The 22,182-nt window shown below is 36.3% G+C and overlaps 1 protein-coding gene across 2 annotated transcripts; it reads left to right on the top strand.

The window, feature by feature from the left end:
* The first annotated feature begins 4,240 nt into the window (after window positions 1-4,240).
* LOC125815623 (serine/threonine-protein kinase ATR) lies at window positions 4,241-20,134 on the top strand. 2 transcript variants are annotated; one of them, XM_049495142.1, is made up of 15 exons: window positions 4,241-4,408; window positions 4,504-4,648; window positions 5,373-5,485; window positions 5,988-6,325; window positions 6,455-6,579; window positions 7,775-7,919; window positions 8,062-8,622; window positions 8,698-8,773; window positions 9,599-9,911; window positions 10,183-11,445; window positions 12,937-16,324; window positions 16,406-16,972; window positions 18,070-18,693; window positions 18,834-19,028; window positions 19,876-20,134. In XM_049495142.1, exons 1-15 carry the CDS (start codon window positions 4,252-4,254, stop codon window positions 20,041-20,043), a joined length of 8,178 nt encoding a protein of 2,725 aa, XP_049351099.1. In that variant the 5' UTR covers window positions 4,241-4,251; the 3' UTR covers window positions 20,044-20,134. The 2 variants fall into 2 exon arrangements, with proteins under 2 accessions (XP_049351099.1, XP_049351100.1); XM_049495143.1 differs by lacking the exon at window positions 4,241-4,408 and having other exon boundaries at window positions 4,502-4,648; window positions 5,379-5,485.
* Window positions 20,135-22,182: the final 2,048 nt, after the last annotated feature.

Raw genomic sequence — 22,182 nt, 5'->3', positions numbered from 1 at the left:
ATCATATCGTGATATGATATCGCATGGCCAAATGCCTACTAATTAATATACCTTAAAAAATAAAAAACATTGCATATGTCTGTGAACAGTAACATAGAAAACTAACTAGCCTACATTAACAAGTTCATTTTCTGCTACTGGGTTTAAGACACTCTTCAGCCTTGGAGGGTCATCATTGTCGCTAACATATCCAACATTTGCCTTGTTGAGACCATACTTCCATAATAGCGTTGCATATTTTTTTGCGAAGATAATCACTTCGAAAGCTATCATATGACATGTTGATTCATCACTCAAGAATTCAGCAAAAATGCTACGAACATTCCGCAATCACTAAAAAAAAAAGATTAACATAATAATGTTGATACTTAATAGAAACAATAAGCTTACAGATGATACATAAGAATGTAAAAGTGTACTTGATACGTAATTCTAACTACAAATTATAAATATGATGTTGAAACTCAATAGAAACAATAAGCTTTCAGATGATACATAGGAAGGTAAAATTGTACTTGAAACATAATTATAACTACAGATTATAAATATGATGTTGATACTTAATAGAAACAATACGCTTTCAGATGATACATAAGAATGTAAAATTGTACTTGATACATAATACTAACTACAGATTATGAATTAGTCAACTTGATACTTAATAGAAACAATAAGCTTTCAGATGATACATAAGAATTTAAAATTGTACTTGATACATAATACTAACTACAGATTATGAATTAGTCAACTTGATACTTAATAGAAACATAAGAATTTAAAATTGTACTTGATGCATAATACTAACTACAGATTATGAATTAGTCAACTTGATACTTAATAGAAACAATAAGCTTTCAGATGATACATAAAAATGTAAAATTGTACTTGATACATAATACTAACTACAAATTATGAATTAGTCAACTTGATACTTAATAGAAACAATAAGCTTTCAGATGATACATAAAAATGTAAAATTGTACTTGATACATAATACTAACTACAGATTATGAATTAGTCAACTCGATATTAATAGAAACAATAAGCCAAATTATGAAACATTATGTTGTTTTGCAACATACATGTAATCCTCTAATTTGAACTTTAAACTTTCATACACTTTTGAGAACAAAAAAATGACCAATAATACTTTTTCTGGTAAAATGAATAAATGACACACAAAACAACCATTTGATAAATTAATAATAACTATCAACAGTTCTATCTCATTATTTGAATTTTAACTTTTTGATACATTAGTCGTAATAAATAAACAAATATATCAAAAATTAGGGTTTTGTGTAACAAATGAAGAATTTAATCAATATACATAATAATTTTTAATTAACAATAATGTATCTACTATTACACAAAACTCATTACATGTTAATACAAAAAATTACAAAAAAAAAAAGAAAAAAAATTAAAATACATACCGTTGGTAGTGCAAATCTGGATATGGCAGGGGCGACCTTTCTACCCCTTTTCTTGGGCGTTTTTGCATGTGCCTCCTTTTTAGTTTTTGACTATTTGGGTAATCCCCAAACCAAAAGACAGATGATCCATGAATTATTAGAAAATTAAAAAAAAACGAAAAAAAAAAGTTGAAGATGAAGAGACTACCTATTTCAAATTCTGAAATTGGTTGAATGGAGTGCGAAATAGTTTGAAATTCTAACTTGGAATATGAATCTGTTGAGAAGATGGAGGAGAATTTTTTGGAAGGGAAGTGTTCGTGAACAGTAAAGTGGGAGAAATTAGAGGAGAGTAAATTTAGAGGTGGTAACTAATGGTTTGAAATTTTTAATAATAATGTATTTACTGTAGTTTAGTTTTTGGGAAAATAGGAATTTTAGAAATTTTTTAAAATAGTAGGGAGTTATTGTGAATACACTAACTAAGATTGTGTATTCTAGTTATTTTTCCTTATTATTTTTTCACTGATCAATGCCCCAATAGTCGAATAAAATTTTGTTTTCAATTATTTGAACAAGTTATTCGACTGCTTGGAAATTTTTAGAAGGGGTTTTTATTCATATGCTTCTCGGATGCTTAATGCAGGGCGACTAAAGGGGAGGCTAGTAATTTCAAATTTGTTTTAGGCCCCCAAAAGTTAGAGGAAAAATATGTTTTTAGTCATACATTCTTGGTTGATTAATGCAAGGGCAACGTGAGGTGTGCGTAAAGTAGTGCTATTAGTTTGTTTTACGCCTTCAAAATTTGGATTGAGAAATTAAGTAAGATAGTCAAGCAATTAAAATCTCAAAAATTTTAACATGGTAGAGGCACAACCAACCAATGTTGTGTGAGGCTCCATTGATATTTTGACACTTGAATTGTGGGTTATTTATGTACTTTGCCAATGAAAAATATAAAATAGAACTCTATATAGTACAATAAAAATGGAGTGAAAAAGGGTATTATTTCCTAATCTTAATTAAGATTTTTGCAATCACATCTAAAGCCAAATAAAGTGAAATTTTCAAAGCTAAAATAAGTCATTGTTGATCTCTCACTTTCAATGAGACGTCCAGATCTTTACGATATATTTATGATAAATTATAGTGTGTGTAGTACAAAAAAATATATGAAAAATAAAGAAAAATTATATTTGAAAATCACAAAGAGATAAAAATGGCAGAAAAAGATGCAAAAAGATTCACCCAATCTTTATTTTCTTTAGCATCAAGTATCAACCTTTTCCTTTAACATTAACAAAAACGTCCACCAAAATTAAAAGACAACCCTTCAAAATAGATCTGGCTTCTTTCCATTATACTTTGTCTTATTTAATTTTTAAAGATCATTATTATATTACATTAACAAGTATCATAATTCATAATCGTTGTCTTATAGTACATAAATACTCTTCAAATTTATTAAAAAGAAAAATTCCAACAAATTTTGAAGACCCGTTAATATCATTAATTTAATTATTATATTATTCAAATACTAAAATTTCTAAACATGAATTTAACAGGTTTAATTAGCCTGATAAGTAATCTTCGAAAATATTTTGGCTTTAGGACATCCAAAAATGTTTTGGTCTTAGAACAATGTTTTCTTTTATTTCACACACACACAAAAAATAATATTTTTTTTAAAAAAAATCATTTTTTCTCCCTAACATGCATATATATATATATATATATATATATAAATTGGGTAAGTAATGAATTTAACAGGTTTAATTAGCCTGGTAAGTAATCTTCTAAAATATTTTGGCTTTAGGACATCCAAAAATGTTTTGGTCTTAGAACAATGTTTTCTTTTATTTCACATACACAAAAATAAAAAAATAAAAAAATCATTTATATATATATATATAAATTGGGGAAGTAATTTTTTCTTGCCAAAATTGATTTTTTTTTTTTCAAAACGTAACGTATATACTTAATTATTGTAATAATACTTGTTATTTTAATATAATTTTGATCTTTAAAAATTATCTCTCAAAAAATATAAAGAAAAATAACTGAACGGATTTAAATACGTGGACCCATAATTCACTTTAGTTGTATCTTTAGTATAATTTTGGATCATTTTTTTTTTCATTTTATTTTATTTGCAAAGTAGATAATGGCCCACAATTCAAGTGTCAAAATATTAATGGAGCCTCACACAACTTTCATTGGTTGTACCTCTACCATGTTAAAATTTGGATTACCACCCTTAGACTTTTCGATTGACCCTTTAGAGTAATAAAAAAGAAAGAATTGGATAGTTGGTAATTCAGTATTCAAAAGAGAATAAATTAGGGTGACATGATTTTTTTTTTCAATATATAGATAATTATTTAAATTTTTAAATAAATATTATTACTTAAATATTTGAATTAGCATCTGTTTGAATTAAGCACTTGGACAAAGTATTCCTATTAGATGCTTTCAAAATATTTTTTAAAAATTATTTTTGCACATTATCTTAAATATCTATTAAGTAGTTAAGTTAATAGTATAAATTATGTTATTTTATTTAATTATACACATCAATCTCAATTGAAACATATTTGATATATTATAACTTGTTAAAACTTAAAAGACTAATATAATTAAAAATATAACATATTTTAAGTGACAGATACTTGAAAATATGCAAACAAGTTTAAAACTGTCGATATGAGTTTCCCTCCAAATCCGACAAACTCAGGCAACCCGGAAAAACGAATCGGGTCAATCCGATTGAATTAGGGGAGACAGAACCAGAAGAGTTTGAAAAAGGAGGGAAGCAAGTGAGTGCAGCAAAGAGTCCATGGCGAATCTGTCTAGTTTAGTCCACGAACTTCGAGAACGCATAGCAGCTTCATCATCCACACCTCCAAACATCCGAAACGACGATGCATTGGAGGTCCGATTTCGTGCCGTACTTCCCAATCTTCTTAATGCATATGTCGTTCCGTCTGCATCAGGTCTCTCTTTTTCTTCTAGAATTTTCTCTTGCTACTCTAAATGTATGTATCTGTAAGTAATTTTGATTTTTCCTTTTTGTTTGAATATCTTGTAGCGAATGAGAGAGAGGTTTTTGCAGTGCTAAAGCTCATAGCACATACCGCTAAAAACTTTCCTGGAGTATTTTATCATGGCAAGGCTGGTGCTGTCCTTCCGGTGATAGGACGCATATTGCCATTTTTGGCAGAACCTGCTTTCTGGTGAGTTGCTTTGCAACATTACATTTTCATATTTGAGTAGCTGGAGATGTTAGGTTTGAATAGTGACTATAACTCTGAAAGCATTTACCCCAGCCTTGGTTGGAGGCGACTATGTTCTTGTGGTATTGGAAGGTTGCCAAGTGAATTAGTGGAGGGATGCCCAAGCTGGTCTGGACATAACTGATAGGAAAGAGCTCACTTGAGTTTGTTAGTCTTGCCTTGTGATAAACTCTCAATATATATTGCTAAGAAACACGTAGCCTCTTTAGTCATTGGAATTTGGATCTTTGATGAGAGCCATTTTTCCTTTCTTGCATATTTCAACTGAAGACATAGGGAGTTAGAATTGATTATGAGAGACATCATTTTTGTTAAAAGCGAGCTTGCTTGAGTTTGTTACTCTGTGTCTGATTTTCCCAACTCTAGACACACAGACGTCACCTCTATTAAAAAAGAAATGCTCACTTGAATCTGTTAGTCAGGCCTTTAGATATAAGAGCTTTAGTTATCTGCTACTAAAGAAACATGTAGAATGGTAGAAGTGCTGTCAGCCTCTTTGCTCAGTGGAGTTCCGACCCTTGATGAGAGTGATGAGTGCCTATTTGTCTCTTTTTGCATGTGTCAAGATGCTGATGAGATAAGGAGTTTGAATTGAAATTTTATGAGAGTTACCTCAGATTAATTTCATGTAGCTAAGAGTAACATCCCATTCTGATTTTTCCAGCTCCAGACATGCAGTGATTATTGAAACAGTTGGAGCCCTATTATCTACACTTCGTACCGGAGATCGAGATGCTTATCGACAATTCTTTATGGACACTTTATTGGTGGTTGAAGGTACACATTGAAAATGTTTTCAAATAGTTCCAGTAGATCCATGAATTGCAATGTGGATTGGTGGTAGACAATCAAACAAAAGTTTCAGTGTGACTAGAGTCAGCAAATTGCTAAAGTAGTACCTTTGGGGGATAAACTATTCATATGTACATTAAGATTATTTCGATCAGGATAATGGGAGCTTAAAGAAACACATCAATGCAAATAATGACTGATGAGGAATGCCAGATAACATGGGAAGAGATTAGTCGAACCATGTTTTTACTTGTCTAAGATAGTTAAATGGAAACAGAAAAGTAGATTACTAAATGATTTTTTTATTTGGCTTCTATCATAATTTAGTGAGATGCGTGTTTTACGTTTCTGGATTATGATTATGCTCCAACTGTCATGAAATTTCTCTAGAATTTCACTTGCACAACAAATATGTTGATGTTATGGCAGACAGCTTTCCTCCTCAATTGATTGCTATTACCAGATGACTTGTTTTTTCTTCATATAGATCTTCTTCATGTTGCTTCACTATGTGATAAACAAAGCTCTACAGAATCACAAGAAGTATCTTTGAGGTGTTTCAGCGTATCATTCGGTGGAGGTTGGAGCAACCATGAAACAACGATATTAAGTGATCTTCCCTTGTGTTGTAAACCTTCCGATGGCAATGGCATTCTGATTAATGTCAAAGGCAAAGAAAGGTGGCAGCCTTTTGCTTCTTCTTCCATCAAGATTCTCTGTAAATGTTTAACTGAAGGAACTCTATATGTTGAAGGACTCCTTGAGACCTCATCTGTTTTGTCTGCATGTACACTTCTGTGTTTCGGAGATGTTGATGTGCACATGGTTGGTACTTCCATAGCAAGCTATCTTGCTATCTTCATAACATGCTTTGTAGTTATTCATAGCTTGAGCCTTATTCTCTGTTCTTTGCTTTTTTAGTCTGATATTTTCCTTGTCAAAATTTCAATCAAGGCATGTTTTGACTTTCTACGAATCACTGGAGCAGCTATGAATCCTGAAATCATTCCTGCTGAGAGATTGATTCAATTGATTACGGCCATATTACGTGGAGATGAGGCTGGGCTTCCAGTCTTCAGGTACCGTTACTTAACTTTGACTTTGGAGTTCTGACGCTGCAGGGGAAAAGGACCAACCTCCTCTAAATTTTGAGTAACATTGCTATTCCTCTCCTCCGCATTTGGTTTAGTGAATATGGATACCAACAAAATGTGCCACTTATGTTGAAAAAAAAGGAAAGGAAGGAGATGCGCCAATTTGATTTCTGTGCTTAGTACAAATTCAAAATCCTTTTGTGTATTTTTTCCCCATTCAATCCAGGGATATAGGATATTTGTTTTGCTAGTTTGTGCACTTAAGCATATGAGAAGTGTTTCTTGATCTAGGTTGAGGTTATTATCCGACACACTTTTTTTTTTGAAACTGGTAACTTTTTTAATTCCTCAGCATTAAGGCTATGCTGGCCACCTCCAAAAACTGTTACAAGAAAGGAAAAGACTAAAAAAAATACTTACAGAGAACCTATGAAGTCCACTAATTGGAACTCCTCTTCTATATCCTGTTCTTTACACCAAAAGCCTAGAGTAGTAATTACTTTCCATTTGATCTGCTGTATTGTACATTCCTTTCCTTAAAAAATACTCTGATTCCTTTCTTTCCATATAATCCACAAGATACATGCTGGAACTTTTCTCTACCATCTTTTCTGACTCTTGCTGCCTCCCCTTTTGATCCAGCAGCTAAGGAGGTCAGAAGTGTGTTCTGGCATAGTCCAATAATCATTGGCTATGCTTGTAAACAGAGCCCACACTTGAGCAGTTACCTTACAATGCATGAATAGATGTTTAGTCTCCAGAGCCTCTTTACAGAGGAGGCATTTGGATACTATGTTGATACCCCTCTTCTGCATTGCCTTATGAGTCACATATTTTTTCCTAGAAACCAATCAAGTGAAGCACTTCACCTTGGCAGGAGCCACACTTTTCCATAGCAACACACTTTATCAATCACATAGCAACTTCATGGAAACTTCTTCCAGAAATGGTTAAGAACATCTCTTAAATTTGCAGTAGAAATGGTTATGGCTCCAAGCAAGTCTGTTGAAGAGCAGCATCAGCATTTAGCAAAATCTTGAAGCCATCACTGTCCCATTTTCTGAAGAGATAGGGAGTTAGAATTGAAATTTTAAGACTTAAATCCCATTTGCTTTGTTTATTCTAAATCTCTCCTTGCTTGATTGTTTGCTTCTGCACATAATCCCTTGTTTCACTGCAGCAATACAGCTTATGATTCGTCCATTGGCGGATGCCTTCATGTATTATACACCAATTGTCCTGATGACATCGTTAGATCGACATCTGCTGATTTAGTAAATATATTTCCCCATTCGTTGCTTAAAACAAGAAGTCTTGACCTGAAGGTGCACTGAACCTTCTTCCTTCTTCCTTCTGTTTGTATATCTGTCTTTAGCAAGTAAACTTCTTCTCTGTATAGTCGCAGTCTAAATGAATTGATTTTTGCCCTCTGATTTAATTGTTTTAATAGTTAAAAACTTTTTTCAGGATGCTCTATGTCTTGCCTATACTCGTATTGCAAAGAGTTGTCCTCCTCATATCTGGAGACCTGAATCTCTTATACATTTGCTTTACTCACCCACACCCATCATGCCTTTAATTGAGTGCTTTCAAGTGGCTTTATCTAGGATCTTTCCTGATCTTACTAGAGGTGAAAGTGTTAATAATGGTGGAAAAGGTTTATCTGACGTGCATGAAAATCCAAGGGCTGCAGAGAAAAGACCAGGTGAAGACCTGGAGAGTTCAAATGCCAAACATCAGAAAATTGATGATGAAAATCGATATTCCAGTATGAAATATGAAGATGTGATTAGCTATGGATTTGGCTCTTTGGGGGAGAAACAATATGCTGATCATATGCATAACTCATTGACTCTGTTTATTAAACTTCTAAAGCCTCCTAGTCAGGAATCCAGTTCTTTGGTTCCAGAAATTGCATTGACAGCTCTTAGTACACTCTGTATTGTTTTCTGTAGATATCCTCAAGCGGAACTTTCAATTCAAATATTCCGCCAGATGTATGAATGGATCCCTTGGGTGTGTGAAGAGGTTGGTGGTCAGTTATGCATGTTCATTTGAATTATGCACTCCTTCGTCCCATTAATTATGGTCATTGTCATGCAGGCAAATCAGAAATTTCCAAACCCTATTGATTTACATTTCTTTTTAGAAGCAATTCACAACCTATTGATCATAGCAGGTAAATGCTAGATCTATGCTAATTCATTCAGCACTTCCCGTAACTTTTCATTGTTTATAATCTATCAGGAAAAAAAAATCATTGCCTCTAAAACCAAGGTCGAGTGAAGAAATAAGAGAGTTCCAACATATTTTGTTAACAACTTCATGTCTATTCAATTTGTTACTCTATGTCCGTGAGTCAATCATTTGCCCTAATTGGCTATTTTGATTGATGTGGTTCTGTTAGTTTGTACTATTCTGGGAAATTGGAATGACTGACATTTTTTGACTTGCTTGCTCTTTCGATGCTGATATTTCTCGAAGATGACATATCATCGTTTGTTGGTTATTAAGGCAGCAGCATATTTTGCACTAATTCTTTAACTTCTGCCAGAACAAATATTACTTCCCAGTCCAAATTCTAAAGCAATATCATCCCTGTGAAGGAATTGCAGTGGGTATCGGTTTTTAATTTAGGTCGTGACATCTTGGCTGTTTGCAGATAAGAGTTATCGGTTTAGTATTTGATAATTCTTTCCCGTTGCTTCTTCTCATTGTGTTCCATTTATTGAATTAGCTAGTGCTACTGCACATATCAACATAAGTGGTCGTTATGGTCATTATCAACATAACTGGGGATACCTTTGTTTTCTAAATGTGAATTGTTGCAGCTGAAATCTACTTGCTTTGTTTCATAGCAATTAAATTTGTATGGCTATTTGTGATATCCACTAAGAAGGTGTGTCTGAGTCAATGAAAAGATAAGTATCAACCTTCCATTAACTGCATTTTTTCTTTCTTTGTTTTGTTTGTCTTCCCTTTTTAATATGTAAAATCTATTTAGGCTCCCTTCCCAGTGAGAGCGAATATTTCAAGACCAAGGGTGGCAACTTAGCACTTATACAGTCATTGCTAAGGCATCCATGGACCAGATCTCAATCTACTGATACCTACTCATCATCGAAGGCAAAGATCCTTTCTCTGTGTGTGCTGTCTAAAATTGGGCCTTTACTGCAAGGTGGAAATGATCTTGATATATTGGACTTGGGACTCCATGATACAGCCGAGGATGTTAAAATTGAAGCTGTCATTTCCATGCCAGTGATATTAATGTGGTCTGGTTTTGGTTTACTGAATCACATTTTCAAGAGGCTTGAGTAAGTGAGAAAAAGCTCTTTATTTTATTTTTTAATGTATATTTGTATGAACAAGACTGCTCTATATAACAGTCAAAAGTGGTCTTTTAATTTGGTAAGTTATATGTTGTCACGTGGTTTTGTACTTATCTGCTCATATCAAATTTGACATACGAGCTTATGCATATGGATGTGCAAAATATTGTCATAAATTTTCTGCTCTCCGTCTCTATAATGTCAAGCAATCTTGCCATATCATTAATGTATTAGTTATTTTTATATTGGTTTGCAGGATCCTGGAGAAAGAGGCACATGGTCGAATTAACAAAGTAATCCCGGGGTGTCTTGGTTATTTGGCGTGCCTTTATGGATCCTGTACAACTGGTGTACTAAGGAAAGGCCAATGCAAATTTTACTTGCCAAAGGGTAATATAAGACTAAATATGACAATGGATGACCTTGTGGGAGGATTTTGGTGTTCAAAGTGTGACATGCATGCTGGACTTGTAAACCGATCAAATTCAACTGTTTTGCATCTTCCTGACATACACAAGAAAGAGCCTACTACAGACCATGATTATGTTCATTTACAATCCATCTTCTTCCGTCTTCTTTTTGATGAATCATCTGAAGATGTTCAATTAGCTTGTGTAGGCGTGCTTCAGAGAATACTCCTCCATGGAACTGAAAGTATTCTTCTTAAAACAAGATCTGAATGGTTAAAATGTGTTGATTTCCTACTCCTTCATGGGAAAAAGGCCATTCGAGAATCCTTTTCTAAACAGATTAGTTTCTTCATTGAGGAACCTATTCTGAATTGTTTGTTCTTGGATGAGGATGGCCACGAGGCTGCTAACAGATCCAAAGAACAAAAGTTCATTGGCAAAATAAAATATGCTATGGAAACAGCGGATGATCCTCTGGTTTTCGCAACTCTTCTAGAAGCTACAGCTGAGATTATGAAAGTGGTTGATGTGCAGAGTCAGTCTTTTATGTTCTCTCTTCTTTTATTGATTGATCAGCTTGATAGTCCCCATGTGACAGTTAGAATAATTGCATCAAGGTTGATAATAAAGTCTTGCTACTTTCATCTTAGAGGAGGATTTGAATTAATCCTGTCTCGATTTCTTCATATTCGAAATGACTTATTTGATTACCTGTCTATAAGGCTTGCTAGCCGACCAAAACTGGTTGAAGAGTTTGCGGCAGCTATTCTTGGCACTGATACTGAGGAACTTGTGAAGAGAATGGTTCCTGTTGTCCTCCCAAAGTTGGTTCTTACTCAGCAGGATAATCAACAAGCAATTTTCACTTTATATGAGCTCGCTAAGCGCTTAAATACAGATATGGTGCAACTAATTGTTAATTGGTTACCTAAAGTACTTGCGTATGCTCTTCATCGAGCCGATGGCCAAGAATTGCTCTCTGTTCTGCAGTTCTACCACGAGCAGACTGGTTCTGACAAACAGGAAATTTTTGCTGCTGCACTTCCTGCTCTTTTGGATGAACTTGTATGCTTCACAGATGAAGATGAGTCAATGGAGATAAGTAAAAGGTAATATAGCTTCAGAAACCACAAAGAAGCTTACATTGTTGAGTTTCTTGAAGCATAAATTCTAGTTTCTGCTAAAGAGACAGTTTTTGGCCTTTGTTCTTTATTTCTCAATTTTTCTATTTTGCTGTTCTTTTCTTTATTTCACTTATTTTAGCTTTTCTCTCGGGATGGCGGGAGCAGCTGAGGTGAGGTAGGATTAGTTCTGAACTTTTACCTTTTTCTAGTGGGTTATTCTTTCTGGAGATGGAATCACAAATTGGTAGTATCTAAAGCAGGTAGAGGTCCTAGTTTCTAGTATTACTATCATGGTGTCATTAGTTAATTGCACTATGCCATTCTGCTTGGCCCCCCAAAAGGAATTGAGTTGCAAATAATGGATGATGTTAAAGACGGATTTACAACTCCTTCCTGACTACTTCTTCCTCTTTCGATTTGAGCCTTTGGGGTCGTGTGTGGCGTGGGGGTAAAGAAAGTAAGGATATAACTAACAAAACCAGCAGTTGAGGTAGTGCTTGTTATTTATGATGTTAAAATCAAAGGGAACTAGTAAAGTGTAGCAACATATGTACAATTATAACATCTACAGTACACGGAAAAAAGAAGAGTTGTTCAACATTTTAGTTTAAATATTTGCTTTGATCAGCTACTCTCAAGGCACCTCTGGTTCCTTTACCTGCATAAATCCCAAAGATGCAGAGTTGCCTAGTATGCAATATCTTTCAAATGAACTTTCTGGATCTAGGAATAGCTTGCTGTATCCCAGAAATAGTTAACAACATATCCCACAACCCATTGCCACCATGTAATGTAAGGAAAGATGATTATGATCCTCCAATTAATGTAAGAAGCATCTTCTTCACGACATAAACCCCTTTTCAACAGCTCTATTTCTCTAGAAAAAATGCCAAGACCAAGGCTTAGAGAAACTCTTCATTTTAAGCAAGTTCTGATAACAAGCCTTAAAACTATGTTCCCTCTTCTGTCACCTTTTTGTTTTAGTAGAATCAGCTTTTGAGAAACCTTCTGGTCCATTTTCTAGAGCAAAGAAGTCAGACTCTCAAGCTCCTTATCTTGACGGCAGCTGCTGAAAGTGACTTTCCAGATTCCATTGTTCTGTTGGGCTATAGTAGTGTCTGGATAAGTGGAAAATATGAAAAGATCATGAAATTACTTCTTCCTACACAGGAATGTGACCGAGCAAGTATCCTTCCAAAATTGTCTTTTTTCCATCTCCCTATTCAAGGGATACATACGTCTGTTCGGAAATCTTCCCATAAATTCCTGATAACTCCCACTTTATATGTACTAGAAACAACTTCAGGGCACTATATGTAGCATCAATAACCTTTCTCCACTAGGCACAATGCATCTTATTCATTTACAAAAATACTATCAAGATTATTTAAAATGAAAAGTAGCTAACTGTATCCCAGAAGTCATGAAAATAGCTGTCAGCTTTACATTGTATGAATGATGTTGCTAATTTCACAGGTTAATGAAGGTGCCTCAGGTGATAAAAGAAGTTTCTGGGATTCTAACTGGTGAAGAAGATATTCCTGCGTTTTTAAGGAATCATTTTGTTGGTCTCCTAAACAGCATTGATAGGAAAATGCTGCATGCTGAGGATATATCACTGCAAAGACAAGCTATCAAGCGCATTGCGATGCTGATAAGTATGATGGGTTCCCATCTTAGCACTTACGTACCAAAACTTATGGTTCTTCTCATGCAGGCTATTAATAAGGAATCACTTCAGGGCGATGGTCTTTCTGTTTTACATTTTTTCATCAAGCAGATAGCACAGATATCACCATCTAGCACGAAGCACGTGATTTCTCAAGTTTTTGCAGCTCTGGTTCCCTTCCTGGAGAGAGAAAGTGAAAGTTCCTCCTCTCATTTGAATAAAATTGTGGAGATCTTGGAAGAACTCGTACTTCAGAATAAATCAATTCTAAAGGAACACATTGGGGAGTTTCCTCCTTTGCCTTCTATTCCTGCTTTAGATAGGGTGAACAGAATGATAAGTGCAGGACGTGGTATGATGACCTTGAATGATCAGTTGCGGGATATTATTGATGGTTTGGATCATGAAAATTTGAATGTCAGGTATATGGTTGCATCTGAGTTGAGTAAATTACTCAATCTTAGGAGGGAGGATATCATGGCTTTAATTACTAAGGTAGGAGATGCAAACATGGATGTAATGAGTGCTTTGATCACATCTCTGCTTAGAGGATGTGCAGAGCAATCAAGAACAATGGTTGGTCAGCGTCTGAAGTTGATATGTGCAGATTGTCTTGGAGCACTTGGTGCAATAGATCCTTCAAAAGTCAAGGGATTTTCAAGCATGCGGTTCCAAATTGCTTGTTCAGATGATGATTTAATTTTTGAGTTGATTCATAAGCATCTGGCCCGGTCTTTCAGGGCTGCTCCTGACACCATTATTCAAGATTCTGCAGCCTTGGCGATTCAGGAACTACTAAAGATTGCAGGCTGTGAGGCATCTCTTGATGACAATGTTGTAGCTTCTACCTCACAGACAAGAGGGAAACGACTGGTGAAGTTGCCTGTATCCGTGGTGGATGGTAAGTACACTGAATTGCAGGGAAGGGGTCAGAGATTGTGGAATCGTTTCTCTAGTTACGTGAAGGAGATTATAGCCCCTTGCTTAACCTCCAGATTTCAGCTTCCAAGTGTGTCAGATTCCACATCTTCTGGTCCAATCTATCGCCCTTCAATGTCATTTAGAAGATGGATATTTTTCTGGATTAGGAAACTGACTGCACATGCAACAGGTTCTCGAGCAAGTATTTTCTATGCCTGTCGTGGTATAGTCCGTCATGATATGCAAATAGCAATGTATCTTCTTCCATATTTGGTCCTCAATGCAGTATGTGATGGTACTGAAGAGGCACGCTGTGGCATAACAGAGGAGATTTTATCTGTTCTGAATGCTGCTGCATCAGAGAATAGCACTGATGTTGTTAAAGGTATAAGTTCAGGGCACAACGAAGTTTGCATTCAAGCTGTATTCACTCTTCTTGATAATCTTGGTCAATGGGTGGATGATGTACAACAGGAACTTTCACTTTCCCTGTCTATTCAAACTTCCAGTTCGAGGCAACAAGCTCTCAAGTTGAAGGAGAAGACCATCAATCTGTCAAGTGATTCTGACCAGGTGCTTATTCAATGTAAACATGTTTCAGAACTCTTGGCTGCAATTCATAAAATGACTCTTGCAAGGGCATCTTTCAGATGCCAAGCTTATGCAAGGTCCCTTTTGTACTTTGAATCTCATGTGCGGGAGAAGTCAGGATCATTTAATCCTGCCTCTGAGAAGAGTGGCCTCTTTGAGGATGAAGACATCTCATTTCTGATGGAAATATATAGTGGGTTGGATGAGCCAGATGGCTTATGTGGATTTGCTTCCTTACGCAAGTCAAAGAGCTTGCAAGATCATCTATTGATAAATAAGAAGGCAGGAAACTGGGCCGAAGTATTGACTTCTTGTGAGCAGGCTTTGCAGATGGAACCAACTTCTGTCCAGAGACATTCAGATGTTGTCAACTGCTTGCTAAACATGTGTCATTTACAGGCCACAGTCACCCATGTTGATGGATTAATATCTAGAATACCTAAATACCAGAAAACTTGGTGTATGCAAGGTGTTCAGGCTGCATGGAGGCTTGGAAGGTGGGACTTGATGGATGAATACCTTAATGGGGCTGATGAAGAAGGTTTAGTATGTAGCAGTTCTGAGAGTAATGCTTTATTTGACATGGATGTCGCTAAGATTCTTCAAGCAATAATGAAGAGAGATCAGTTCTCCGTTGCTAAGAAAATTACTTTGTCGAAACAAGCTCTGATTGCTCCTTTGGCTGCTGCGGGCATGGATTCTTATGCTAGAGCTTACCCCTTTGTAGTCAAGCTCCACATGCTGCGGGAGTTAGAGGATTATAGCTCTCTCCTTGGTGGTGAGTCTTTCTTAGAAAAATCATTTGTACTATGTGATTCAGATTTCTCAAAACTAATGGAAAGCTGGGAAGATCGGCTCAAACTCACTCAACCATCTCTCTGGGCTAGGGAACCACTCTTGGCTTTTCGGAGATTAGTTTTTGGTGCAAGTGGTCTTAATGCTCAAGTTGGGGAGTGCTGGATTCAATATGCAAAGCTCTGTCGTTCTGCTGGTCATTACGAGACAGCAAGTCGAGCAATTCTAGAAGCCAAGGCCTCAGGTGCATCTAATGTTCACATGGAAAAGGCTAAGCTTCTGTGGAGCACCAGACGAGCTGATGGTGCCATTGCTGAGCTGCAACAGACCCTTCTGAATATGCCTGTTGAGGTTGTAGGCTCTGCAGCATTATCATCAATCACTAGCCTCTCATTGGTTCCATTGAACCCACAACCTCTAATTTGTGGTACTCAGTCTTCCAACGAGAATAGGGGCGTTGCCAAAACTCTCCTACTCTATTCAAGGTGGATACATTACACTGGTCAAAAGCAGAAGGAAGATGTGATTAGTCTGTACTCTAGGGTGAAGGAATTACAGCCCAAGTGGGAAAAAGGGTACTTTTACTTGGCAAAATACTGTGATGAACTACTTGTTGATGCTCGAAAACGGCAGGATGATAAGGAGACATGTTCAAAAGCAGTCCCAACGAATTCGGCCCTTGTTACTGCCACCAATATGAACACTGAGAGAAGTTGGTGGTCATATCTTCCTGATGTGCTCTTATTTTATGCAAAGGGCCTTCACAGGGGTCATAGGAATCTTTTCCAAGCCCTTCCTAGATTGTTGACACTGTGGTTTGATTTTGGTAGTGTTTATCATATAAGCAGCTCTCGAGCCAATAAAGAGTTAAAAACAATCCATGGGAAGGTGGTGTACACATATATGCTTTCTTTTGTGTTGTGATGCTGATATTTTTGGATTCTATTCTTAACTCTTCCTCATTTGCAGGTTTTGAGTATCATGCGAGGTTGTTTAAATGATTTTCCAACATATCAGTGGCTAACTGTTCTCCCTCAACTGGTTTCCAGAATTTGCCATCAGAATGAAGAAATTGTTCGGTTGGTGAAATACATAATAACAAGTGTTCTCCAGAAATACCCTCAACAGGCCCTTTGGACAATGGCAGCTGTTACAAAATCTACGGTTCCTTCAAGAAGGGAGGCTGCTGCCGAGATTATAAATGCTGCAAGAAGAAAATCCAATGAAGCAAGTGTTAGTTCTTTATTTGCGCAGTTTGCTATGCTCATTGATCATCTAATCAAGCTATGTTTCCATCCTGGTCAAACAAAGGCAAGAACAATCAACATTTCAACTGAATTTAGTGCTTTGAAGCGGATGATGCCAGTGGAAATCATAATGCCAACCCAACAGTCCCTTACTGTCAATCTACCTACATATGATGTGAATACACCTGAGAACATTACATCTGAAATCTTCTATTCAGCAGACCTTCCTACAATTACAGGAATTGCAGATGAGGCTGATATTCTTTCCTCGCTTCAGAGACCAAAGAAAGTAAGGCTTTCTCTTCTTGATGCCTTTACATCTAATTTTCTCTGACGATATTCTTCCTTCTAAGAAATTTCAATGTTCTATCTACTTTCATTCCAAAAATCCATAAGAGAGACATTTGTAGTTTATGTATGTTTTCAACTTTGCTTTCGAAGCTTATTAGATTCCTTACCTTCCAGTCTGGAGGACTTCACATCGGAAAAGGGAAGCTTGGTGCACTAAGCTCCTGCTATGCGCAGGGTCCGGGGAAGGGCCAAACAACAAGGGTCTATTGTATGCAGTCTTACCCTGCATTTCTGCAAGAGGCTGCATGGTAAGGCTGCGTACAATAGATCCTTTTGGTCTGGCCCTTCCCCGGACACCGTGCATAGTGGGAGCTTAGTGCACCGGGCTGCCCTTTTATGATGTGAAGTCCTCTAGACTGGAAACAGAGGAATCTAAGAAGCTTCGAAAACAAAGTTGAGAACATACACAAATGTCTCTCTTATGGCTTTTTGGTGATAATGTAAATGAAAGTAAGAATATTGGAATTTCTTAGTCACTTTACATTGTGAAGAAGATGATCACTACAGCACTACTGTTCGCACCACCTGGGTGTTGCTTTTTTCCAGTAATAAGATTCTTCACTTACCTATCAAAATAAAAAGTTTGCCAGTCTTCTTTAATGTTCTATTGTAATGTTTCAACCCCAAAGAGTAATTTCTCTTTAATTATAGCATAGCTAACTTAGTATAAATACTTAATGTGATGCCCTATAAAGTTTATACACCAAAGCTGTTAGATAATAGCTAATAAAGTTTAAATTGGGTAAGGAGCTCATAAAGTCTCACATTTTTTTCCATCTAACTAAGTCTAACAGTTGATATATACTATTTGTATCCTTTTGTTTATACCAAAAAGAAGAAACAGATATACTAAAGTTGATGCTTGGTCTCATGCTTCCTTAGCAATTTCTCTCCATAGCACCAAGAGTATGCCCTGTGGGGTTGTGCAGAGCATATATTATGAATAGGTGGATCTTTTTGTTGTTCATATTTGAGCAAATCCTCTTTTTCCTTTTTTTTTTTTTTTTTTTTTTTTTTTTTTTTTGTGTTTTGCAGATTATTCTTTTGGGAAGTGATGGAATTGAGCGCCCATTCCTTTGCAAGCCCAAGGATGATCTCAGGAAAGATGCACGTATGATGGAATTCAATGCTATGGTTAATCGTCTGCTATCTAAGTGCTCTGAAAGTCGCAGGAGGAAGCTTTATATTCGCACATTTGCAGTGATACCACTGACAGAAGATTGTGGTATGGTTGAGTGGGTTCCTCAGACCCGTGGGCTTCGACAAATACTCCAAGACATCTACATAAGCTGTGGAAAATTTGATAGACAAAAAACAAATCCTCAAGTTAAGCGTATTTATGATCAGTGCCTGGGTAAAATGCCAGAAGATGAAATGTTGAAGAACAAAATCCTTCCAATGTTCCCTCCAGCTTTCCATAAATGGTTCTTGAACATGTTTTCGGAACCAGCTGCTTGGTTCAGGGCTCGGGTTGCATATGCTCATACTACTGCTGTTTGGTCAATGGTTGGTCATATAGTGGGCCTTGGAGATAGGCATGGCGAAAATATCCTCTTTGATTCAACCACTGGTGACTGTGTTCATGTTGATTTCAGCTGTTTATTTGACAAAGGTTTGCAGTTAGAGAAACCTGAACTGGTGCCTTTCAGGCTAACACAGGTAAGAAGAAGAGAACAACCATCTTTTGCCATATTAGCATTGGTGAAAAGTTTGAAATTTATCTTGGTAATCAGATTGGATTTGAATTTGGTAGGAATATTCATGTTTTATGACTTACTCGTTACATTGACCACATGCAGAACATGATTGATGGCTTGGGCATTACTGGTTATGAAGGAATCTTCCTAAAGGTTTGCGAGATCACGCTTTCTGTATTACGGGCACATAGAGAGACACTAATGAGTGTCCTTGAAACTTTCATCCACGATCCTCTGGTGGAATGGACTAAATCTCATAAATCTAGTGGGGTGGAGGTCCAAAATCCTCATGCACAGGTTGGAGCTTTTATCACCTGTCCTTAATAATTGTGCTACAGTTTCCGTTATGCTTTTATCTCTGGTAAATGAATTAATGAGTTTTGATAGGCGAAATTGACTTTCGTTTCCTTTTGTATTGTGGGTAACATTCTTATACATTATCTTCCTAATGTATATGCAGTATGCATATGGTGTATATAGCTTTAGATTTCCTTGGTTATCTTTCGAAGTAGACTAGTTAGGAACTGAGTTTTTGTAAGATATCTGAATATGGATTGTGATACTTTTGTTAGAACCTGATGTGTAACCCACTGCAGAATCTGTTTTTTTGTTTTTGTCTTTATAGAAGTGCCCGCTAATGAAAAAAAAGAGGTTCATAAAACTGTACAAAAATGATCCTCATTTCCCTTAAAGGCCGTCATATTTTTCTCTTTGAACAACCCGCATAAGCGCTGACAGGGAAATATCCCACGCCGTGCTTCATCCTATGTCTTCTAAAGGCCCAGCTGAATCGAGCATCCATCACTGTAGCTGGCACATTATCCCAAACCATCTTAAAATCTTCTCCCACTAAAGTCGTGATGCTGCCGGACAATGCAGAAGAAAGTGGTCCATGTCCTCCCACCACAGCCATCTTCTGCTAGTTAATCTAAGTGTTGTCCTTTTTGTGTTGAAGTTAGTAAGACAACAATTTCTTGTGGTGTGATGCCTTCAAAAGATGACAAGAAAAAACTGGGTTGAGTGGACAAATTGCATTAGTTGCCTTAAGCACAAGGATTCTTTCTACTAAGTATTGCTCTAATTGTACTTTTCTCTTGTAATATTTTTGACATAACTGCTAATTTGATTTAGTTGAAATTTGCAGCGAGCAATCAGTAACATAGAAGCACGGTTGCAAGGAATTGTTGTTGGTGTTGGAGCTGCACCATCTTTACCTCTTGCTGTGGAAGGGCAAGCTCGTCGTCTGATTGCTGAAGCTGTTTCACATAAAAATCTTGGCAAGATGTATATATGGTGGATGCCGTGGTTTTAAACCTCTGTGATGCCAATTATTTGCAAAACGTATATCTATGTTCTCCTTGAATTCTGCAAAATTGGTTAAAACCTGCAGCATCGAGTTCTGCAAAATTTGTTGTGACCTTGTCAGGCATCTCTGGGAAGATACAGTCTGTAAGTAAACCATTTACTTTTTCGAAAATAAAAAAAGGTACATGCTCTGCCCTTTCAAATGTTCTGTGTAGTGCTCTTCATGTCCATGTGGATCATTCAATGAGCATGTATGTGCATAAAATGATACATTTTGGAGGCACCTCACATTTTATTTTATTTTTTGTTGATGAAGTAAAAATGTAGTGCTTAGGATTTGAACAAAGAACCTTAAGGTGAATTTTGAACCATCTCCTCACATGGTTCTATCAGCACTTTTGTACTTCCAGTTTTCACAAATCTGCTTGAGAATTGTTAGACTGCTTAACTTCTGGTTATCTGATTTTTGTTTGCACCGGTAATTGATCCGACTGATTGCTTTTGGGAGCTTTAACGGAAAGTTGAATTTTTCTACTGCCTAGTGTCTGAAAGTGAATGATCCAACTCATTCAGTCATAAGTACAAGAAGTTCACACCCTAGGGCGTAAACATAATAAATTAGTTAAGAAACAAGATTTAAGGCCACACATTTCAGTTATTTGAGGAGGAAGTGGTAATAGTTCTGCAGGAAGTGCTTGGAATTTGCATTTTTCGTTTTTATGCATTTGATCTAGTATAGCTTTATTATAGGTAACCTGCAATTAATGGATTTATGGTGCATTAGGTTGTTTGCGTGATTTACTACTATTTTACTTTTTTTTTTTTTTTTTTTTTTGTGTGTTGGGTGTGTGTGTGTGGGGTGGGGGTGGGGGGGGGGGGTACTGAAAGACAGCAGTTGCATAAGTAATTGATGTTGGTCATTTTTTTTGTGAAGTAACTTTCTGGATAATATATGAGAAACTAGTTGAAGTGGCTTGTCACCCTTATTGCCCTGAAAATCTTGAATACACTTATGAAATTCTGCTGATGGATCTCACCTTTCTTGCACACAGGAGGATTGGTTGAATAGTGGCTGGCAGGCTGTAATACACTTTCAGTAGACAGTATGACTATATTCTTGTAAAAAGATCCTCCAGTCTTCTTTGGAATATGCTCGCGTGCACTGTGTAAATTTTCTAGCACAAGTAGAAATCTTGGTTGATTGGTTGGGTAAGAGCAATCTATGCTGCAACTTGGTTTTGCCTGTCTTTGTTTTACTTGATAATGCTTCATTCACATTAGGAGCTCAATGACTTTGGTTTGCTTATGAAGCCATCAAGACTCAAAGAGACAGGACTTGTGTCACATATTTGCTTGATATCTTGCAAATCTTTCTGATTGATTTGCTCAGTGGGACTTACAATTGCTGAAGTTGATGACCGTCCGCTTGGAACCCGGAGATTCATATGATAACCAAGTACTAGTACTAGGTGCATGAATAGCTCTTGAAGAATGATTATTCAGCAAAAATGCTGATGGTTCAATGGCCGAAGATGATATTCCACACAAGTTGCATACTTAACCTATGTTGTCTAATTCAACGATATAAGGCAGTTGAGGGGTATTAGGGAATTGGTGAGGATTAACAAAATGAATTCGAAGCTACCCTGTTTTCCAATTAGGCGTGGATGATGGGATCAGCCATTTGTGCAAGTCAAAGATCTTGCTCCTATACCCTGTGAAGATAAAAAGATGAAAAGAGGCTGAAACACAAGCATCCAATTAACTTGAATTGACCAATGGTGCGAATAAAACCCAATTTGAGGATGTAATACTTGATTTCTTCGAATGGGATATTTTGAATTTGGCCTGTGTAAAATGTCCTTAGTGTCCTTTTGCAAATGTAAGTTTGTTCCGTTGTTACTTGGCTTAAATTTGGTAAATTATAAACACGTGTCACCTCGACTGACATAGTTCCATTGACTAAAGCTTCACAAACTATTTTTATATTTGTGAGTCATGGCAGATCTCGAGAATTTAACCAATGTCCATCAGTAAATTGGCATTATGTGGAAACGATTTCTTTCATTACTATTTTGTCAATGATGTAGTGGATATAGGCATGCGTAAAAATGAATATGAGAGTTCAAAGATTTTATTTTTTTGT

This window comes from Solanum verrucosum, unplaced genomic scaffold, assembly GCF_900185275.1.
Source record: "Solanum verrucosum unplaced genomic scaffold, falcon-dt-bn FXZP01000261.1, whole genome shotgun sequence".
In the NCBI taxonomy this organism is placed as follows: Eukaryota; Viridiplantae; Streptophyta; class Magnoliopsida; order Solanales; family Solanaceae; genus Solanum; species Solanum verrucosum.
Note: the sequence above shows the minus strand (reverse complement) of the source record. Positions and strands in the feature narration are given on the sequence as shown.

Excerpts from the sequence above, each read along its gene's own strand:
- LOC125815623 (XM_049495142.1), top strand. The coding sequence starts at position 4,252 with ATGGCGAATCTGTCTAGTTTAGTCCACGAACTTCGAGAACGCATAGCA. Across the intron at positions 4,409-4,503 it reads TGTCGTTCCGTCTGCATCAG|CGAATGAGAGAGAGGTTTTT; the intron begins GTCTCTCTTTTT and ends AATATCTTGTAG. Across the intron at positions 7,920-8,061 it reads CAAGAAGTCTTGACCTGAAG|GATGCTCTATGTCTTGCCTA; the intron begins GTGCACTGAACC and ends AACTTTTTTCAG.